The 18,657-nt window shown below is 31.6% G+C and overlaps 3 protein-coding genes across 3 annotated transcripts; 2 read left to right on the top strand and 1 right to left on the bottom strand.

The window, feature by feature from the left end:
• Window positions 1–981: 981 nt before the first annotated feature.
• LOC105966101 (protein RER1B) lies at window positions 982–3,165 on the top strand. Its single transcript, XM_012990651.2, has 4 exons — window positions 982–1,106; window positions 1,547–1,917; window positions 2,633–2,813; window positions 2,941–3,165. The coding sequence occupies exons 2-4, from the start codon at window positions 1,565–1,567 to the stop codon at window positions 2,992–2,994; spliced, it is 588 nt and encodes a 195-aa protein (XP_012846105.2). The 5' UTR covers window positions 982–1,106; window positions 1,547–1,564; the 3' UTR covers window positions 2,995–3,165.
• Window positions 3,166–13,282: 10,117 nt separating this feature from the next.
• On the top strand, window positions 13,283–14,470 carry LOC148771915 (F-box protein At3g56470-like). Its single transcript, XM_088815284.1, has one exon. The coding sequence runs from the start codon at window positions 13,283–13,285 to the stop codon at window positions 14,468–14,470; it is 1,188 nt and encodes a 395-aa protein (XP_088671410.1).
• An 842-nt stretch (window positions 14,471–15,312) lies between these two features.
• LOC105963001 (isoflavone reductase-like protein) lies at window positions 15,313–17,504 on the bottom strand. The gene is made up of 5 exons (XM_012987354.2): window positions 17,277–17,504; window positions 17,035–17,169; window positions 16,192–16,432; window positions 15,764–15,967; window positions 15,313–15,652 (listed from the first exon to the last, which is right to left on the bottom strand). The coding sequence occupies exons 1-5, from the start codon at window positions 17,457–17,459 to the stop codon at window positions 15,486–15,488; spliced, it is 930 nt and encodes a 309-aa protein (XP_012842808.2). The 5' UTR covers window positions 17,460–17,504; the 3' UTR covers window positions 15,313–15,485.
• Between the last annotated feature and the right edge of the window lie 1,153 nt (window positions 17,505–18,657).

Here is an 18,657-nt window from a genome sequence, read left to right as displayed (position 1 = left end):
TTAAAAATATGGAGAAAAAAAAAATACTTCAAAATTTGAGGCTTTACCAAGATTTAAAGTTAAACCGACATTAATAAAATTGAAACAACATTTGAAATTGAAAATAAGTCGACATTAATAAAATTGAAACAACATTTGAAATTGAAAATAAGTCAAAATCAGATTTAAAGTTGAAACGAAATCAATAAAATTGCAACAACATTTAAAAATAAAGCATAACTAGAATCATACACATTTGAAAATGTAGTAGTAGTAGTATAGTTAGATTTTTTTAGGGAGTTATTTAATAAAATAATATTTAAAAATAAATAAAATACACATTGAAATATGGATGATGTAATCATCTATTTAACTGGGTAAATTTCATTTTACCCCATTGTACTCTGCATGAGAGTCACCTTACCCTCTCGTACTCTCAATTTTATCGATTTACTTCCTTGTACTTGTACAATTTTCCAATACAACTCTTTCCTTCAATTTTTGTCAATTTTGACTCTAACGCCATTTGGTCAACTCTGTAAATTACAAAATTGCTACTGCCTATAACGCGTCGTTTCTCCTCCGTTAATATTGTCATTTCTTCTTCTCCCACCACTTCCCCTTCCAAGATATTCCCAAATTGAACCCCTAATTTAGTAAAAATCAAGACCAAAAAATTGATCGATTCCACCCAGTGCAAAGAAAAAATATATGAATGTGTGAAACTTTCTCTTTTCTAAGTCAAAATCGAAAAAATTCAATATTTACGTCAATATTTTGACTCTTGACCAAATAGCGTCAGAGTCAAAATCGAAAAAAGTTGACGAAGAGGGTTGTATTGGGAAATTATACAAGTACAAGGGGGTAAATCGACGAAATTAAGAGTACGAGGGGTAAAGTGGTTTTTGGGCAGAGTACAAGGGGGTAAATTGGAATTTACCCTTTAACTAAATAGGGTAAATAGTGTAAATTCATAAACTCATGGGGTCGGTCTAGATAAGCACTATATAAACTGATAAATTCCCTAAATCGTTTTGCCGACTTCTCAAAACTAAAAACCCATGCGGAAATTCATTCATTAATCACAGACTGAAGTAGAGGAAGGAAATTCACGTAGCAGAATTCAGGTTCGATTCTTCATCATCTTTGCCAAATTTAATTAATTTTTTTTTCGTTTTCCAGTTTTAATTACGTCGATTACCATTTGCTAAATTTAAATTTTGTATTTCGTAATTACATATTTGAATGAATTGTTGAGCACACATGAATCGGAAATTGTTGAATTCGTGTAAAGTATTACTGTTAGTTTGGTTAAATCAGATAATTGTAATTTATTAGGGCACAATTCGTGGAAAAAATGTCTGAAAAATCAAATCTTTTCATGGGCTGTGTAATTAAGCAATTAAATTGTATCAGTTGCCTGATTATGAGTTTCGATTTTTCTTTCGTTATTATCGAATATATTTGTTGTTCAAAATTTACATGTGAAAACATTTTTTTAGGGTTCACTCTGTTATTAAGTTGATAGTGTGGCTGCATGTTGATTATCTATAATTTTTTGATGCAGTTTTAAAGAATTAGTATAATGGAAGAGGTTCCAGTAGATGATCAATCCCCAGTTTCGCCATTTTCGAAATGGAGAGACGATTTTTCGAGGGCGTTTCAGTATTTTCTGGATAGATCCGCTCCTCATATAGTCAATAGATGGCTCGGGACACTTGCTGCAGCAGCAGTTTACGTCTTGCGTGTTTATTACTTACACGGGTTTTTTATTATCTCGTATGGTTTAGGAATATATATACTGAATTTGTTGATTGGTTTTATGTCTCCGAAAGTTGATCCCGAGCTTGAAGTGTTAGATGGAGGGGCTTCTTCTCCGACTAAGGACTCTTACGAGTATCGGCCATTCACTCGTCGCCTGCCCGAATTCAAGTTCTGGTGAGATTGAAATTGATTTTAAATGCAAATTTTGAATTATGTTTAATGTTTTGAAAAAAAAAATCGCATTAAATTTTTTTTTCCGGTTATTTGTATGGTTTTGACTTTTGTCAGTTTCGAGTTGCATCATGATGAACTATCGAGTTCATGTGTATAAAATTATAGTATCGAGCGATGTGGGGTTGAGTTGTGGTTCGCTGTGTTGTCAAATATCTTTGTTTGATTTGTTCTCTTCGTAATAATTTTTAGTTGACTTACTAAAGCGAGAATCTTGTGATATTTACAAAATGCTATTAAGTTTAGTTGATACGAGTTTTTTTAGACCTTGTAAACGGCAACCGTGATTTACTAACTCCCCGATTATTCAGCATGGTAAGGCCCCTTTTTTGGTCTTAATAATGGCTTTATTTTGTTAACTGACCGAAATAACGAGCAGTTCTCTTATGATAAAAAACGAAAACGTCAACTTCTTTTTTAACTCAATCGCAACTAATGTAGCTAAATAATCATTTTTGTTAAGAAGAGCAAGAATTGTATTTTTGGATTTCAAGAATTTGTTTAAGTGGCTGATCTTTTCCTTTACCCTGTTTGCGGTCGACAATCGACATACTTCGATACTTCCTTTTTGCGTTTTTCGTTTTGTTTGAAGAGACTATTAAATTTGTACTTAATTGCCTTTTTTTTTTTTTTTGGCAATTTTTTAAATAAATTTCAGGTATGCAATCACAAAAGCGCTTTGTGTTGCCTTCCTCATGACATTCCTCTCTATATTCGATGTTCCCGTTTTCTGGCCGATATTATTCTTCTACTGGTTTTTTCTGTTTTTCCTCACAATGAAGAGGCTTATCACTCATATGATCAAACATAGATATGTCCCGTTCAACTTTGGCAAGCAGGTGACGTATCTCTATTCTCGTCTATTATTTAATTAAATTCTTAAAATATTCACTTTGTTTTCTTGATGTTTCTCTTTCTCGACTTCCTTCGTATAATGACTTTAATTTTGCATACGTGTTTGAACAGAAATATTCCGGGAAGAGGCCTGCTCAAAGTACTAGTGGCTCGCGCAGAGACTGAGCGTTGGAATTTTTTAGAACACGCGACTTCAAACATGTATGTTGTGTATATATATATATACTTCTAACTTGCTAAACAGAAAAAAATATGAATAAAGACGACTTGTAGTTATTGTAATTCGCCTGATTAATCGTTTGACATTCGCGTTCTATGTAATAAATGTTGGCGAAATGTGTTGATCTTTTTTTTTTGTTCTTAAGATGAATATTGTTTCTCAATATACACATCCTCTGTTTCAATATGACTCGGTCTCGGGGCTTAATTGGATTTTGATCTTTTCTTTGTACCAATTTGCAAATATGATTTATGATAATCAAGCAAAGACCGAGGGCCAATTAGACATTTTTTACTATTGTCCTAGTTGTTAGGAATGACTAGGGATGTAAATTGGCACGGAATTTCCAATTTCTGTCGACTTCGATCTGATTTTATTTTTGAAGCAATATTTTTCATTTCGAATTTCGAGTTCCGATTTTTTATTTTATTTTATTTTTATATTTTTCTGAAGGTCTGAAATATTTTAATTTACGATCTGATTTTAATTTCTGACTTTTTTTTTATTTATTTCCCCCCGAAAATGATGCTATTATTATCAATGTTAGTATGCATTTTATATTAAAAGTGAATATAAAATAGTTTTAGAATAAGTTTTTTCATTCCTATTTTTTAATTTTTTTTTTCTTAAATTATTAATCTCTATAATCTTGAAAATAACAACTTAACAGAATGAATCCAAAAACCTTGACTTAGCCAAAGAGATGCCAGAATGAATCCAATTCATGTACATACACACAAATTTGGTTCAACAACTTCCAACAACCAAAATTGACAAATAAAATTAAAATTATCATCATCTACAAAAAAAAAAAATTAAATAATATTTCGCGTGTTCATTAGTAGAAACATATATTTAATTTAAACAACAAATTATGATTAGTCCTCAAACATGGCCAGCTAATTCTAATTAATTAAGTAAGTAATTAAACAGCCCTTCACCAAAGCAATAAAAGCCTCTCTGCACTTAGCTATTTCAATGGCTGCCAAATATACTCTCAATGAGTGGAAGAATCTATGTAGTAATCTTGTTCTTCTGGGCTCTCCTCACAGTTATAACTCCGATGCTCGTTCGATTATCGGATTCTGCTAATCTTTACCGGAGATTTGACGGTACGAGGATTTGTTTTATGTATCGTTGTTATTATTAATAATTCTTGATTTGATTGATTTTAGTTTCGGTTTTGTGAATATGTTTTTTATGTACTTAGTAATTTGTTTTTTGCAGGTGACGAAAGAAGGGAAGGGGTGCAGTTGTTATTTCCGAGAAGGGTACTTATTGCAGCAACTGTTTCACCGGCAGCGCCAGCTCCGGCTCCGGTGGCATCTCTGGTAGAGAAGATGTATTTTCCGGTGAGTTCGGCCGGAACTATGTTCGATCAGAATTGAGTTGTGATTTGTGAAGAGGAATAGAATAATGATTTAACTGTTAGATTTTACGATCGAGCCGAGTGTTTGAGAAGTTGTAAAGTAAGCATGATTGAAGCAGTAGAACCTCGATAAATTAATAACCTTGCTTAAATAATATTTTCTTTCGGTCCCCGCTCGGTAAATACGTATTAAATTATTAGTTCGATAATTTAATATTTCGCTAAATTAATAAAATTTTGTTAGTGCCGACTGTGCTATTTTAAAGAGGTTTAACTGTATATTGGTAGAAGGTTTAGTTTGTACATTAATACGCAAAAAAAGAAGAAAAACGAAATTCCAATAATTTTGTTCCGACGCAAATCATAATGTCCTAGGTGTTTTTCATAGGACTTCAAATTTATCCATCCATTTTAAGGGCATTTTAGTCATTTTTATTATTTCCATCAAAACCCTAAAATCCGTATATTTTTTAATAGATGAAAAAAACAACACATTTCACTAATTTTAGAAAGAAAATAAATATCGATTTCTTTTATCCCAAAACAAATAGTGCTTAATGTGGTTCCAAAATTACGAGACTCTTCAATTTCTTCTTCCGATAGAAGCTATGCCCTTAAAATAACGCAAATGTCCTTCAATTGAACAAATTTATGGCAATTCCAATGAAAATATTTATTATTTTGGGCAGGTTCGTGAATATTTTAGCTCGAGCTCATTTAGGCTTTTTTTTTTAATTATTATTTTTTTATTAAAAATTCTTTATAGTAAAATGAAAAAAATATAAAATAAATAATGAATGGTTGTTATAAATATATTTTTATATTATAATAATAATAATAATAATAATAATAATAATAATAATAATAATAATAATAATAATAATAATAATAATAATAATAATAATAATAATAATATAAAACCTTATGTTCAAAGGACGGGTTTTCGGGTTTTGGGTTTTTCGGGGTTTCAGGTTTTGGAGTTTCGGGTTTTTTGGGGTTTCGGGTTTTTCGGGGTTTTGGGTTTCGGGTTTTTTGGGGTTTTGGGTTTTTTCGGGGTTTTCGGGGTTTCGGGTTTTTCGGGTTTTCGGGTTTCGATTTTCGGGTTTTGGATTTTTTTGGGTTTTTGGATTTCGAGTTTCGGTTTTCGGTTTTCGGGTTTTTGTAGTAATTTTTTTAGTAATTTTTGTTAATTTGAACAATTATATTTTTTTCCTAAATTGTTGTTGGTGAATGATTTTGGAGAAAAAGGTTTTATTTTTTATTAGTTTTTGTGTTTTGTATTAAATGGGCAAACCCACTTGTTAATATTGCTAAGAGAAATTTGAGGTATGTCTACGTGTCAGTTTGTTAATGTAATTCGATTATTGTCTTTTATAGGCCCATCCGGTCTGAATGATCGCCCATGGAAAATTTATATTCTCTATAAAAGCTGCATGAAAATTGAAACATACACACACAGAGATACAGAGATCGAATTAAAAAATTAAAGCAGCTCAAACAATGCCCCCCAGAAACCTCCGAAGCTTCCCAAAAAAGATCCTCCCAGCATTGTGGAGTCTGGGCAGTATGCTGCGAATGCAAAGTAGTCGTCGTATTACAAATGCAGCAAGTGTAAGGTCCGGTTGTATTACAAATGCAGCAAGTGTAAGGTCCGCATCTTCGGGAGCCTTGCGTTCTTCACAACCCACGTCACAGGGTGCAATGGTGGTAGTGGTAGTAAATAAATATCTCTCTCTCTCTCCCTCTCTCCCCCCTCCCTCCCTCTCTCACCCCCTCACAATGAGGGGAAGATCCTTCTGGAGTCCGAGAAGATCCTTCTGGAGTCTGACCAGTATGCGGATGCGAAGTCATGTTACAAGTGCAACAAATGTGAAATCCGCATCATGGCCAGACTCTCCTTCTTCAACACAGTCACCGGTTACAAGGGCTCCTCCTCTGGCTCGTCAAACTAATCGATGATCGGAGTTAATAACACATCATTTTATATTCGTTTAATTTCACTTTATTTATTCTATTATTTCTCTTCCTTTTAATTGTTGTTTTCTTTTTGCTTTCTCTTTTATTATTTTGTTTAATAACTTTTATCTATCAAACAAAAAATATATTAATTTGAATATTAATTATCCCTAAAGTCCTCAATAAAATGTTATTACATGATACAACATTACAAGTACTCATGAAGTAACTATTCCTATTTTGAATCATTATTCAATTATTGAAAATGATCGGTAAGTAGAATAAGTAGAAATTTGCACGTATAAACACGTAATATGTACGAGATTTGCACTTGATTTTCACGTGATTTGCACGTGGATTTGATCGTAGTAAAGTTTGTTTAATTATCCTATTTTTATAGCTCTTAGACTATATATATATATATATATATATATATATATATATATATATATATATGTCCCATGCTCGAGATTCATTTTAATGATAAATTAATTAAACCTCGATAAATTAATATCCGATAAATTAATAACTTCGCTTAAATAATAAATTTTATCGGTCCCGACTCGGGGACAACGTACTAAAGTAATAAGTCGCTAAATTTATAAGATAATACACATTCGAAAATTTTAAGAAGCCCCACACTACACCAAATGAGCAATTTTCTAACACCAATATTTTATGATATCTAACGGATATACCCGTTACTAATTGCTAACACTTATATCCGTTAGCAATACAACTTATGTGTTAGTATTTGTAATAAGTCATTTTTATTTTATTTATATTTTGTTCTAACGGACATAATGTTGGATTTTAACGGATAATGAGTTAGAAATATAGCTATTGTTAATAATTTATAAGTTATTTATATTTAATCTTTTGTTCATAAATTAGTTATTTTAATAATAAATAGAGAAGGAGTTCTCACGGGTTCAACCACCGTAGCCCTCAATTCTGCTATTTTTGTCTTTCCCCCAAACCCGTCCCCCTCTCCCACGATTTCAGCCCCTCTAAATTTTTTTTCTCTCCAAAATCCGTCCCTCTCTCGTCTGCCTCTTTTATTTCATTCAATTTCTCCATATCTTCACAGGAAATTGAATTCATAAGAGAATCCAGAGAAATTGAAAGCAAATCAAAGGAAAAGGGAGCTAGGGTTTCAATTGATAAAGAGGAGAAATCGTTAATTGAAGCCGATTCGGTGGAGTTTTGGCGAGCAGGATACATTTGCAGGAAGCCCTCGACATAAGCTAATTTTCCGGTGGTGGTCGCCGAAATTAGAGGTAATTAGACTTTGAATTTCGAATTTATTTCTTTTAGAAAGATGTTGAGCAGGCCAAATTTTATAGGGGTAACAATTATTCCCCAAATTCAGACTACTGTACGAACTACGAAACCAATTTTAATACGACAGTTGAATCGGCGGAATTTCAAAAATAATAAACCTTTTGCCGCCTTCGTTTTTTGGGCATAATTTGAGGGGTTTAGCGTTAGAATTTGAAAACAGTGTCTTCTTAAAAATAGTAGATAGCATGGAGAAGTTTAAGGATGTTCTGAATTTTACTCTTGCTGATAGAGTTTTACGGTCTGTTCGAAGTGGGAAACGAGCGAGTCTGAATCTGCCGATTATGGCAGTTTCTGTAGTCAATCTTTCGGGGTTGTTTTATAGTGTAGTGTTAATATTTTGGGTCAGTGTGTAATGTGGAATTGTAGATGAAGTTGTGATATTACGAGGAAAATGCATCTACGCTTGAACTAGAAATATTCAATATGAGTTATAATTAAAACATTGGTATATTTTTAATATGAATTAACCTTTTTTCACTAAAAAAAATTCTTCCTAATTACTTGGTGGCGGCAGAGAGAAATCGGGAGCAGAGTTAGAAGAGAAGGAATTCGTGGCTACTACCGTATTTGTTCGGGAGTTTCAGTCAATCATCCATTAGTGGAGGTAATCATCAATTGTTTTCTCCTCGCCTTCACGTTTCCTATTTTTTACCACATCCCATTGTATTCAATATTTTTTTTGTAATTTATAGATTACATGATTTTCTTATATATTGTTTATTATCTCACAAATCTTCTTATTTGACTATAACAGAAGCAAGTAAAAGCTGCTGTAAATAAAAGAAAAATCCAAAACTCGAGTGGAGATCAAGGTACAGAGCCTTATGATGACATTGATACAGTGCAATAGCAGATGAGTTTGGAAAAGAGAGAAAGGCAGGAGTACGTGCAGTAGGTTCATGTATCTCCAATAAACAACTAACTCATCTTGGGATAGCAAAGTCAAGGATTCAACAAAATGAAAAAGCTCTTAAAGATGCTAGAGATGAGATTATCTCCAGAATTGACGGTCTTGAAGGTTTACTTCAAAGATTGATAAAACGAGTTATACTTCTGCATCTTCAAGTGAGTTTGGATCCAATTCAATGAGTCCTCCTATTTATTCGACTCAACATTTGAACATCCCTACTGTATTGCATGCCCCTCCTGCCAATGCCAACGCTCCAAATCCTCAAGTTTACTAGTGTGATAAGTTTGGAAGAAAAATAGCCAGGGGATATGTAGTGACAATGATACCTCCAGGGTGTGTCACTTCAAAATTGTTGGACCTGAGGAACATAAAGATTATATTGAAGAAGTACTTGATCCTAATGCTCGTGTGTGGGACCCTCCTCAAGGGGGTTATGATACGTTGGTAGGCTTCGTCCAAGGGGATTTGTAATTTGGTTTCAGAGCTGGTTAGTAAATATTTGAGTTTATAATTTAGTTTTACATGGATTATTTAGATGATTAACTTGGAATGGTGGATAATTTGTTCTAATAGTTGATGGTCCATCGAATTTTGTTTTATTTTGTTTTTCTGGATAACTTGAGTTGAACAGTTTATTTATGATAAATGATTATTTTGATGGATGGTTACATTCTATGTTTTATTAGAGATTTGGATTTTGTTTTTATTTATGAATACTTGTGATGTACATCATATGAATTGTTGTTACTTTGAACGATGTAATACAGGTGCAGTGGAAACATGTGGGTCATATTCTGCCCAAGCTCGTTTTTTTATAATGATGTCGAGGCTTTAATAATTTTAATTGACAAAAAAATAAAGATTTTGAAAAGCTGATTTTTTTATAACAAATCTAAGCGTTAGTATTATTAAAACTTCTCAAAATTATTTAACTTTTCTAACGATTATATCCGTTAGCAAATTAACAAGGGTTACATCACAATATGTTACAATTGATTTTCTAACACAACTAACCGTTAGTATTATTTACGTTTCCAACGGTGTATTTTTGTTTCTAACGAATCTAACTGTTAGCAATAGTAATTTTTTTTCTAACGCTTAATTAATTTGCTAACGGAAATATGCGTTAGAACAAATAACAATAGTGTTCAAATAAATACCGTTACAATATAACTTCTAACGGATATAAGCGTTACATTTAATTATTTTTCTAACGGGTCTGATTATTTATTCTAACGGACAAATTCCGTTAGTAATTTGAACCTCTAAATTTCTAACATGCGTTTTCTAACAGAATTACGCCGTTAGTAATATTTATTGTAACGGTTATAGTTTGTTAGAAAATGCCTGTTTGGGTGTAGTGCCATATATTATATAAATTAATAATTCATAAAAATAATTCTTAAATTACATGTACAATACATATTTTATAGATTTATGAAGGTTTAATAAAATAGAATTTCATTGCCGTTTGTTTCTTGTTGAAGTTCACATTACCATCAATCTCGTGCCTCACTTTTCTTAACGCGGTTAGAACTTCTGGTATAACTTTCGTATAACTCAACATGAAATTGTTCAATACCATTGTGCTTTAAGAGCTTCCGTTCGTGAAACGGGCTCTATAGTGCATTGAACTAATGGTACAATGAATAATATACACGTAAGAAATTAAAAAAAATGTATTTATTGAAAATAATAATAAAAATAATTTCACAAATTAATAAATTATTAATTAATGTATAAATTAATAATTATTAATTTATCGATAAGTTAATATTTCGCTAAATTAATAAAATTTCAATAGTCTCAACTTATATATATATATATATATATATATATATATATATATATATATATATATATATATATATATATATATATATATATATATATATTCCATAGAGTAGCTCAATTATGGCTCCCAAAAAAGCTCCTCCCAAGCTTCCCAACGAGGGGAAGATCCTTTTGGAGTCTGACAAGTATGCCGATGCGAAGTCATGGTACAAGTGCACCAAATGTGAATGCGCGTCATGGGCGGCGACTCTATCTTCACCACGCACGTCACCGTGGTGGTGGACTAAGACCAGCAAATATCAAACTTAACAAGCCCATCAAATAAGGCCCTAAATAGCCAAAATAAGTCAGTTAATACGACAACACTAACAGTTTTGGATGGTCGGCTATTATACTTTTCGGATACCACAGTAAGATGGGTGTTTGACTAATCTTATTTTAAACAGCTGATAAGCTCTTACGTCAGATAAGATTTTTTAAGAGCTGATAAGCTGTTACATCTTATTTTTTGAATTAATTTTTAGAGTGTTTAGATAATGAGCTTATTTCCTATTTTTACTCATTATAAGATCTTAAATAAAAAAGGTGGGGTAGATGTATTTTTTTTAAAAGATCACATTTGCTTTCCAACAGCATATTTTAAAAAAAAAATTACCAAACACTTTGGAAGAACTTATGATCTCCAAAACATCTTATAATCTCCTTTTAACATCTTATAAGTTTAGTCAAACACCTTCTAAATGTGGCAACCTTTAATTAGCAAACATAGGAATGATCTTGCATGAAGTGTCTTCACCGGTTACGATTTTGCAAGAATATTAAAGAGCACTTCTTGGTCAAACTAAAGGTGGGAAGAAACTTTTTGTTGTATTTGCGATGCGCAACGAAAGAAATGTTAGAGTGTTTAAGCTCTCGAGGGGACTAAATTTTCGTGGGAATTTGTAGAGGATTAAAAGACATAGTGTTTTACGTCAGCAATACGTTTTTTTTTTTTTGGTATACTACTTGTGTGAAATGTATGGCGAACAAGATTATATTCCTCAAATTTCAAGGTAATAATGTTGCTTATTACTCTTTATTCTTTTGAGGGTGTTTTGTCAAGCTGCGAATGTAAATATATAAGTGCAATTGAAGATGAACGTTTTTTAACTTTATGGACAAATGGCAGATAGGCTCGTAGGACTAGACTTAAAGGCATATATGTCCACCCAAAAACAGTTTCGCAAATAAACTCATTCCTTGTCGTTTGTCCAAAGTACCCTTCATAATATAATTTTTATAAATTTTCATTCATTATGCTCTAATTTATTCAATATTTGCACAATGACCCTATATTTAATAAATATTACATATTAACCCAATTTTCACCTTGTCGCCGCCGACCACAAGCGAAATGGATTTTTGAATTCTGATTTCGGAATCCTCGAAATTGGCGGAATTTTAGAAATTTTAGAAATTACATTAATTTATAATCTCTTGTTCCAAATTCGAATATTATAAAAATTTTCACAATATTTTTCACTCTTTTTCGGAATTTTCTAACAAAATAAAAGAAAATCCTTTAAAAGATTTTTAATCCTTATTAATGGGTCATTTTTTTATTGCCATCCAAACCCTAAAATCCGAAACAACACATTTTCACTAATTTTAAAAAGAAAATAAAAATGGATTTCTTTTATCAAAAACAAATTGTGCCTATTATGGTTCCAAAATTATGAGAATGTTTAATTTCTTCTTCGGTTAGAAGCTATTATAGTGATCAATCCTTAAAATGGCGCAATTGTCCTTCAATTGAACAAATTTAGGACAATTCCAGCAAAAATATGTGTCTCAATTTGTAATTTGAGGCAAAGTGCAACTCAAACAAAATTCTTAAGAGAAATAATATCTCTTTCAAATTTGTAAAGGAAAAAAAATGAAATATATAAGGACTCTTTAACTTGATATTTATTTATTATTTTGAAACTAACAAGGCAAAAGATTAAAAAAAAAAACAAAAAAACAAAAAAAGAAAACTTAGGAAATAATTGCAGGAATTGCAAAATCAAGAAACTAATTAAAGGAACGAGCTAACTATAATTATATATAATATAACAATAATTTATGCAAATATTTGTCAAATTAGTATGCAAGATCTCTGCAATAAGATGGGATGGATGGAAATAATTGCAATCCAAATTAGAATATATTATATAATTTCGTATAATTGGTACTCCATTAATTCTTTGGTAATTTAATTTCCTATTCGGGCAACAAAAATCGGAGGTAATATATTGTTAGATATCATCCTCAAAATATATTTAGTTTGATTATACATTAATATTTTACTTAATTGTAAATATTATTTTGTGATTTGATTTTATTTATGAATACTTATTATAGGATATTACTATTTGACTTATTAATATTTGTGATCTTCCCTAATCAATTGCCATGTAAACCGTGTGTGTATACATATATATGTATATATATAAAATATATATATTCAGTTTGCATCCATCAAAAGGTACGTAAACTTTAATCTCTCTCTTTAAATTCCTTTTTTTTTTTTTTTTTTTTTTTTATAGTTGAAACTTAACTGAGGAAAAAACAATGAATAAACAAAGAAAATATAATTTGTGTTACGGGATTTTGTTAGTAATTCAAACTAAATAATTATAGGCAAACCAATTGTTGTTATGCTTAGTAATGATTTAATTTGATGTATGACTGTCAATATTCTTCATACGCATTCACTCTTTTATTTGTTTAGTTTTTTTAGCTATTTGATATTCGGATGATTATACAATAATCAATAATATTTTTTTTTGGAACATAAATCAATAATGTTTTTCTTAATGGATATGTAGGTTATAAACTAATGGATTGGAACGATATTCCTCAAGAACTTTTAGGTTTGATACTATCAAACGTATCGGCTATAGACCGATATAATTTTCGTCTAGTATGTCGATCTTGGAACGAAGCTATCTTTGCGTCGCCGTACTGCCATTCACCGTGTCTAATGTTTAATGGAAGGAGTAAGAAGCACCTCTGGAAATTCTTTCAACACAACTCCTTCTTCCATCTGTACTTCCCCAAACTCGAAGGCGCAATAATATGTTTCTCCAATCATGGATGGTTATTGTTATTGATGTCTCGTGATAATGATGAAATCCTATTTTTCTACGATCCTTTCAACCATCATATGATTGAACTACCCGCACTATGCTTAAAGGGTCGCGTGGCCGCCTACTCTACAATATGTTTCTTTCACCCACCAACTTCTCCGGACTGTGTCATTGTGGGAATAGGCACAGTAATAGACCAAAGATACATTGTGGCAGGAATGGACCAAAGATACAATGAAACAGAAATCGGAGTTTTAAAACATGGAGAAGATGAGTGGAAATTTTATATTTACGAGACACCTCATAAATTTCAGGCGACCTTTGGGCCCCCAGTTTTGGATGGTGGGCTATTGTACTTCTTGGATTTGAAAGGAAATATTGCAACGTTTGATATTAGCAAACATGGCTATAATCTTGCATGGAGTGTCTTCACCGGTTGTCTCAAGCCGCGTCAACTTCGTAAGAATATTAGAGAGCACTACTTGATCAAATCTAAGGGCCAGAAAGAAATTTTTGCTGTATTTGAGATGCACAGCGAAAGAAGAGTGAGTGTGTATAAGCTCTCGAAGGGTCTCAGTTGGGAATTTGTGGAAGATTTAGGGGACAAAGTATTTTATGTGTGCAGGACGTCATCTTTTGGTTACACGACCAATATAAAAAGCCTGGCGAATAAAGTTTTCTTCCCCAAATTTTACCGCGATAAAGTTATGTATTACTCGTTGGATACAAGAAGATATCATTGCTTCGAGGGAGATTATTCCAGCAACAATTCTAACGGTCTTGGAGGACCGCGCTGCGTAACTTGGACGGTGCCTATATGGGGTGATACACAACATCCAAAAGAATCATTAGAATGGTGCCCACAAGTGGATCAAACCAGGGGCGTACCTACGCCTAAGGCTGGGGTGGCCCCCGCCCCCCCAAGATTTTTTTTTTAAGCTGTTTTTTTTTTTTTTTTTTTTTTTTTGGTATTTATGTATTAGTTTATACACTTTCGCCCCCCCAAACTTTTAATTTTGTACACTTTAGTCCCTAAAAACAAAAAAAAATTTCTCTCTTAAATTACCCCTATATTTCCGCCCCCCCAAGAAAACCCCCCTGGGTCCGCCCCTGGATCAAACTACAACTACAATCTAGCAATAGTTTATATAGATAGTTTCAATATGTCTTTTTATGTTATGTCTTTGTTTAACTTGTGGTTTGAAATTGAAATATGTTACATTTAATTCAAGTTTTCAATACAATAATGCCCATAATGTTGCACTCCATCAATTGTATGGTTTTACAGCTCAAAAGTTAAAGGCGTGAAAGGCAAAAAGAATAATTGAAAAAGATAGCTTCTAGAAGTCAAAAAAAAAAAAAAGCCAATTATTACAACACTATGATCATCACATGTTAAACATCAGCCAACATCTTTCTTATCAAAATATATCCAAATTACGAAAAATCCCTCTTGTTTGATTAATTACAGTCACCCAATCTTTTAAATATTTTTACATAAAATTTATGTAATTCGATTTACCAAACCAAATCGTATATTTAGTTCGGTAAACGGTATGAAATGCTGGCGTACTGAAATTTCGGTTCGATTTTACCGAATCGACATCCCTAAAGTTACCTATGTAGGGGTCTTTTCGTAAAATAATATATAATTAAGGGGTGGTTGTAATTACTCAAACATGAATGGTATTTTCATAATTTGATCATAACTCAGGGGTGCCCGTAATTTGCCCTATATATGAATATATATTTTTCCGTAATAAGTAATAACAATCACAAATTTTATTATTTTAAAGCTTTAAAAAACTTTTATTTTAAAACAGAAAAGCTTTCAAATACTTGATTACACTGCTGAGATATATCATCAAACAACCACAACAACACAACAAAGTTCTCACATTTAAGAAAAGAAATGCACAACAAAGTTCTTAAATCCATGCACGATACAAATTATTACACAAATTGATCGAGATACTTCTCCACAGTCGTATATTCGACATCGGGATAGAGCTCGGAAGCTTCCACCCCGAACGAAGGCTCGATTTCAAAGTAGGTTTGGTCGCCCTTCACGAAAATCGAGTGGTTGATTGCAAGTATGATATTCACCGGAATTGGCGATTCTGCAAACACACAATAGTTTAATTATATAGAATTAATTGATTAATGATAAAACGAAAATTATTCGGATTTTTAAATAAAGAACAAATTGATACAAGGCTTTTCACACTAACCTTCGATTTGCTTCAAGAGTTGTTCCTCCGAAACGTACTCTTTCTCGAGAGTCTTCCCGATTTTTTTCTCCCATAAAGAAACGAGTTCGTTGAACGAGTACGTATTCTTAGGAGGCTTAATGTAGAGGATCTTGTTCAATGTTCTTGGATCATCCACAGCTTTGATGGTGTATGTTCCGATATCTTGCTCGTGATTGAATACAGCTACGATCGGATATAGAAAAGATATAACCGAAAAAAAAAATTAGAAAAAAATAAAGGCTTATGAATTTCAAGAACTTTAAAGATAAGCTTTTTTTTAAAAAAAGTTGCATTAAGCAAAACCACTAACGAAATCGAGAGTATTTTGCAAATCCCACTAATTAATTGTGTGAATCTTGAAACTTAATTTATCGTAAATCGAATTTTTTTTTTGGGGAATTAAGTACCTTTAGGATTTCCATCTCCGAGGATAATTACTTTGTCTCTTGGAGGAGAGGTGGCGAAGCCCGGTTGGGCGAATGACGGCAGCGAATATCCGGCAAAATAGTTGGACGATACATAGGTGTATGGGATGCCCTCTGCCTCGATAGCTCTTCGGATTTTGACCTTTATATCGAATGTTGACTTTGCTGGTTCGACGGCTCGGGTTCGATCCACATCGTTTCCGAATTCCGAAGGAAAAAACCTCTGCAACATCCAAGATTGAAAAAAAAGACACTATCAAAAATCCTATTTACATTTCATCCTCTATTCCAATATCCTACTATTTAGAATCATCAATATTGCAATTGGTGATATCGTTCACTATTAACTAGGGGTTGAAATCGGATCAAAATTACCACTTCCGGAGAATTTTCAATTTATTTCGAAATTATGTTCCCGGAAAAATCGAAAGTCGGAATTTCGGAAATAGGAATGAACAATTTTGCTCTGAATCGAAAAATTTCGGATCGAAATGGCGGAATTTGAATTTCCTTTTTTTTCAGTCACTTGGTGATATAAAATACATAATAATATTGATATTTTGATGCGTAAAATTCGGACATAAATCAGAATTTTTGAAAATTAAAATCGGATCAGAATCAGACACCAGTATGTATTCCAATTCCGTTCGGAAAAAAAAAAATCGGAACTTTTGAAATTCGGAATGAAAAATATTATTCCAAAATTAGAAATATTCGGAACAGAATCTACGAAATTTGGAAAATTCCCGTTCCAATTTCCACCCCTATTTGAGTAATAACTAATTTTCATGATTAATTATCATCAGACAAATTAAAAATAATTACCTTAATATTTCCAGATTCCTTAATTGCAGCAATAATCTTGTCTTGATCAGCCAATTGAAAGCTGCCAACTGTAGATATAACAACATCCACCTCCTTTATCGCCTTCACCAAGCTCTCGTGATCGTACAAATCACCCTGCACAAAATTCACACACAGTACACCACTTTTCACACACTTAATTTTATTATTAATTTATTATACATACAATAATAGTTCATATAATTATATATACATATACATACAGTGAGAATGGTGACACCGGAGTTTTTGAAACCCTCGACGATTTTGCCTTTGACCGGATCGGCGATTGTGCTCTCTCTGAACAGAGCAAATGTTGGGTGACCGGATTTTGCGCTGGCTTCCACTACGAATTTACCGATATACCCTGTTCCGCCGATTATCAGAATCTTGCTTTTTTCCGCCATTTTTTTTTTTGTTTTACTTCTCTTTCTAGAAATTACTGATTGAGCAGAGCTTATGAGAGAGTCGCTATTTATAGGAAAAATCTGTCGCATATGATTACGTGAAATTACGGAAATAGCCTTGTTGTGATTAGAATGTTCAATGCAAGAAAATCATCCTCGTAAAAAAATAACAGTCGATTTGGGAAAATTAAAATCTTTTTATTTAATTTAAATTAGGGCAAAATACACTTTACCCCCTTGTACTATGTCATATGTAACACTTACCCCCTGTACTATGAAAAATACACTTACCCCATATTTTAATGGTCAACCTATTTGACTCTTAACGGTGTTAGTAGTAAAATAAATTTAATATATTTTTATTCTTACTAAACGACACATTTTCTTTACTTAAAAAAATATTACATGTACTATGAAAATATTAAATAAATATTTAAGATAGCAATTCTTTTTTAAAATTCGGATTAAATATAATTTACTTGTTAAATATTTATTTTAAAAAATTAATATTTAAACAGTATAATTTTTCATGTATTATTTTATACAACCAAGTAGCAAGTATATTTTTTCATATTCTGAGTTAAATTATTTAACTCGTTAAACATTGTGTACATTGAATTTTAACATTTATTTGTAACATTAAATTTCGTATAGTTAATCATAAATGTAAAAGGCTTAAATGAAATTTGATGTTACAAATAAATAAAATAAATTATTAGCATATATCGTTAAAAAAACACTACCGTAGAATTACAATTTTTAATATAAATATCTAATGATTAAATATTTTAATCCTATATGTAAAATTTTATACATGTTAAATACTTATTTAATATAATTATCCACAATGAAAAAATATTTTTTTAATAAAAATTAGGTGTCCTTTCTTATGAATTATTAAAAAATATATTGAATTGAAAAAGTAATAATATTTTTCTTATTTAAATTTAAAAAATATTATTATCTTAAATATTTATTTAATTTATTCATAGTACATATATTATGTTTTTAAATAAAAAATTTGTTATTTAGTAAGAATTATTAAAAATATATTAAATTTATTTTACTACTAACACCGTTAAGAGTCAAATAGGTTGACCATTAAAATAGGGGGTAAGTGTATTTTCCATAGTTCAAGAGGGTAAGTGTTACATAAGGTATAGTACAAGGGGGTAAAGTGTATTTTGCCCTTTAAATT

This window comes from Erythranthe guttata, chromosome 3 (genome assembly GCF_056151865.1).
Source record: "Erythranthe guttata isolate IM_541 chromosome 3, IM_541, whole genome shotgun sequence".
NCBI classification, from domain to species: Eukaryota; Viridiplantae; Streptophyta; class Magnoliopsida; order Lamiales; family Phrymaceae; genus Erythranthe; species Erythranthe guttata.
This window is presented reverse-complemented; position numbering and strand designations above follow the sequence as displayed.